This window comes from Belonocnema kinseyi, chromosome 10 (genome assembly GCF_010883055.1).
Source record: "Belonocnema kinseyi isolate 2016_QV_RU_SX_M_011 chromosome 10, B_treatae_v1, whole genome shotgun sequence".
NCBI lineage: Eukaryota > Metazoa > Arthropoda > Insecta > Hymenoptera > Cynipidae > Belonocnema > Belonocnema kinseyi.
In genome coordinates, this window is record NC_046666.1 from 9,718,413 (window position 1) to 9,723,149 (window position 4,737).

Here is a 4,737-nt window from a genome sequence, read left to right on the forward strand (position 1 = left end):
TGTACTAAACATTGGATTTCTTGAAAGAGAAAAATTTTCCTTTTTTTATATATGTATTTCTTGTTAACGGTGCTTTTATTTATATATATATATATATAATTTATCAAATACCAAATAGGTGCTAAATTATGTTATACCTGTATGGAAATGTTGATGTAGAAATAAAGAGTGATGTAAAATATTCACAGCAATCAATTTAGAAATACCTTCTACTTTCCTTGCACCCAATTCAATTTTTCTCTACTGCTTTATTTCTAAATTGACTATTGTGCCAGAAAAGTAACAACATCAAAAATAAAGAGGCGATGTTTAAGATAGAGCTTAGAAATCAATTAACCTAAGTTAAATTTCATATATATTTTTACATTAAAAAATTATTATCAAGATCATCATCATCATCCCTCTGAATCATCGTCCTCTCTATACACATATTTCTTAATATAAAGTCTCTACCTTATACACGAGCTCATTAGTAATTAATCACACTTTGAAAAAAAAAAATATATATATATATTGCGTGCAGCACAAAGTCGCGACGACACAATTCGTAACTCTTTTCTTTTTTTTTTTTCATTATATTATAAATAATCGCGTTATCTTAGTCGAGAAAGAAATCACTTCTACTTACTTTTTATTATCAACTGACTAAAATCTTACACGAATTCGAGTATCTTTGTATTCACGGGCACAATCAATCAACGCCCTACTCAAGTCAAACGTATTATTATTATTATTGTTATTCATACGCTGACGACGATATTCATATTACTTCTAACGTACATTGCCATTATCTAATAATAATTAAAAAAAAAAAAAAAAAAAAAAAAAACTCTTCGAGACATTCAACCGAGCAACGATATTTCCTATATTACATGTCGATTATTGATAATTTGAGTCCGTTACACATACAAGCTTTAGTTAAATACAGAACGGGAGTTAGAGAAGATGGGGGGTTTTTTTGTTTTGTTTTTTGTCAGGAGCAAAAAAATGATTCATTTCTTTTAAATTTCATTTTCTATAAAGAAATGTTTCCAGGTACGCTGTACTGTCCAAGTCTGGAATGTGAATCAACGGCCCGGACGGCAAAGTGGTAATTGTTGCCCGCGGAAAACTGGAACATTAATGATTTTTTTTTATTTATTAATAAAGAGAATTTTCAGCTTGGCCTAATCGAAATTCAGGAAAAAAATTCCCTGGAAATTCCAGATATCCCAAATTTTTTGCCGGTATATAATTTTTCGTAGTATCGAGCCATTCAAATATTTTGCATTTTTTTAAACAATAGACTCGGAATATGTATACAGAGTTGGGTGATCCAAAAATGCATGGCAACATTTTTTTGCATCCTAGAGGGCAACGATCGAAGAAAAAAACTCCCGGTCATTTTCCGGGTTTTTTTTCCTGGTTCGCAAACTTTTTTCAGGGCCAATGAAATTTAAAAAATCAAAATATATTCTATACATTTTTCCATATAAAGTAATAAACAATATACAAATTAAAGCATTCAAAGTGGAACTCTTGAATTCCAAACTTTTAAAATTGAAGTTTCAAAGTTTTTCAATTCAAAAATTGTGTAATCAAATAATCAAAAATTTACAGTTGCCGAACCGAAGGTAGTAACACTTTTCAAATAAACAATGTTAAATGACATGCAAATAAACTGCAAAATTTAGAACTTTTATAAATTATAGAGTTCCAAGATTCAGATTAAGTTCCAAAAATATAAAGCCAGGTTAAAATTTTCAATAGTTCAAATTAAAGAATCAAGCAATGAACTTCAAAAATTTTCAAAATTATATTATTTTAAATCATTTTAAGCTGGACACATTAAAAATTAAAAAATAATTTTTTTAAATTAACAGTTCTTAAATTATAAGTTAAATTATTTTTATTTTAAATAATCTAGGCATCCTTTAAAAGCTTAAACATTTTATTTCAAAATCTTGAGAAATCTAGAAGTGGTTTAAAATTTTTCCAAACTCAAAATAATTTTTGAATTGTTTTTTTCGGAACTTTTAAATATATTTCAAAATGAATTAAATTTTTTCTATAACTTTGAGAAAATCCTGCAAATTTAGACAAAAAAATTTAATTTCAATTTATAAATAATAATAGAATACTTATTGTTTGTAAAAATATTAGAGTAATTTTAAGAGATATTTAGAAGTTTTAAAAAGATTCGAATTAAATTTAGAACTTGAAATAATTTGAAACACTTACAGCCGAATTTAAAATAAAATTGAGATTTTTGCAGATTTCAAACAAAAAATTTAGATTTTTGCAAATTTAAAACAAAAAATAAAATTTTTTTTAATAATTGTGAAGGACTTCAAAAGAAAAAAAATGTTCTTAAGATTCTTAGGAAAATTGAAAATGATTTTTCACTATGAAAATTCATTGTAACGGAAAGGTTAAGAAGATTTTAAGAGATTTAAAAAATTATCAAAGAAGAACATGAAAGATTTTAAGAATTTTTTTTTTTAATTTGCAGGATTTTCAAAAATTGTAGTAAAATTTCGATTAATTTTAAAATATATTTAGAAGTTCTGAAAAAAAATATGAACACAATTCGTTTAGATTACTTTAAATAATTTCAATTTTTTAATGAATTTTGAATCTTTTCAAAACTTTTATGTATCTCTTAATATTACTCAAATTTTTTCTACAAATAATAAGTGTTCAATTGTGATTTATGCGTCAAAATTTAACAATTTCACTTATAAATTAAGCACTTTTTAAATAAAAATAAAATAAATTTTTTAAAAATGTTTTTAAATTAATAAAAAAATCTTTGATTTTTTTAAGAACTTCTAATTTTCATTTATTTTTTTTTAACCTTTAAAAATCCATTTTAAAATTCTTTAAATAAAAATATATGCTTAAAAATTAAAAATCTAAAATGGAAAATTTTTGAAACGAAAGATTTTCGAATTAAGCATTCTAAACTAAATGATTTAATAACTTATAAAAATCATAATTTAACATATGATTTAAAAAACGGTTGAAATCAAAGTTGGATTACATTTTCAGTCTACAAATTTTGACTTGAAGTTTCCATGTAAAATGCAAAAAAAAAATAGGGAATTTCTTTTTTCATATTTGGAATGAAATTGGGGGGACCGTTTCCCTCTAAAAAAAAGGGTTTTTGAGCCACTCTAATACTCAGTTCGGTGGTCCAAAAATATATTGGAAACATTTTCTTTTTTTAAATTTTTATGGGGACATCCCAAAAACTTGTTTGAATCCACACAAAAATGATTTTTTTTTTGTTTTTTAAAAAAAAATTGATATGATCCAGAATCCTCAATATTGTCTCAAACGATTAAAAATTGAACATTTTTCTTCACAATTAGCCATATAATTCGAATAAAATATCGCTTTTTAAATATCAACACCAAAAGTTTGTTTTATAGGGTGCCAAAAAACCCCATAAGTGAAAAAATGGGTTTTGCGAGTTTTTGGCTCTAATTATGATTTTTTCCGTTTTTTCAAAATGCAAATTGTTTCTGACATATAAAAGAACATTTCATACTGATAAATAGATGTTCACATAAACTGTTTAAACAATTTATTATTGTTTTTAGCCATTTTCTCATAAAATGGAGTTAGACGCGGTTTTTTCAAAAATTTGCCACTTGTCAAATTTTCAATTAGAGGGGAGTGATAGTTCATCAATGTTAATAAGAGTGATTGTTTTAACAATTTATTATTATTGTTAATAATATTCACTTCTAAAAATGCTACAAAATACTGTTTTTTCGTAAATTTCTGGCTTTTTGTCCAATTTTCAATAAGAGTGAACTAAAAATGAAGTCAAGTTGACAAAAATAATTGTTTAAAAATTGTATTATAATTGTTAATAATATTCCCCTTGCTTCTAAGAAAAGGTAGTTAAAAACAATATTAAATTGTTTAGGCGACGTTTTTGTTAACTATCATTAATTATTACCTCAATAAGTGAAAAAAGAACAGAAAGTATAAGTTTCAATTATTTTTGCTAAATTTAATTAATTATTTAGTCACGCCTAATGCAAAATAGACAAACAGTTAAAAATTTCAGAAAAACCGCAACATTCTACCAATTGGGCAAAGATAATATCATTAACAATGATAATAATTTATTTGAATTGAACAAAAAAGCCAGACATTTTAGAAAATCGCATCTTTCTCAGATTATTCAAATATAATATTATTAATAATAATAAATTGTTTAAACAATTCATTTTCTTGACTCCAATTAATTACATAACTTATCTTAATTGAAAATTCGATTAAAAGTGATTTTTTTCAAACTGCAATTTTGTAGCATTTTCGAAAATAATATTATCAACAATAATAATAAATTGTTTAAACAATCATTAATAATTTTTTTAATTCGTCAGTAAATATATTGCATTTTCAAGAATATAAATTAATTTTTAACCAAGTAGTTAAATTTTCAACAAAAATTAATTTTCTACCGAAAAAGACGATTTTTTAATCAAATACGTGAATTGTCAACCAAATAGTCGAATTTTCAATTTAAAAAACCTGAAAATTCTAAAATTGTAAACAAATTCCGAATCGTTTTGTAAAATCAATTATTATTTACTTTTTAAATCTTAAAGTACAATTCAATTTTAAAAATCATTCATTTATATTCACAGTTGACCAATTAAAAATGTTTTTTTTTTTATCAAAAATCTTCGATTTTTAAAAGCTTCTAATTTTAAAATTATTTAAGTATTTAAAACTGTA

General features: G+C 23.9%; 1 protein-coding gene across 8 annotated transcripts in view; it reads right to left on the reverse strand.

The window, feature by feature from the left end:
• Positions 1–73: 73 nt before the first annotated feature.
• LOC117182361 (activating transcription factor 7-interacting protein 1) overlaps positions 74–4,737 on the reverse strand; it is a 92,207-nt gene continuing 87,543 nt past the window's right edge. For all 8 annotated transcript variants that reach the window (XM_033375549.1, XM_033375545.1, XM_033375552.1 and 5 more), the window contains one exon: positions 74–1,111. In XM_033375549.1, coding sequence (XP_033231440.1) covers positions 1,016–1,111 — 96 coding nt within the window. In that variant the 3' untranslated portion in view covers positions 74–1,015. The remainder of the gene's footprint in view (positions 1,112–4,737) is intronic.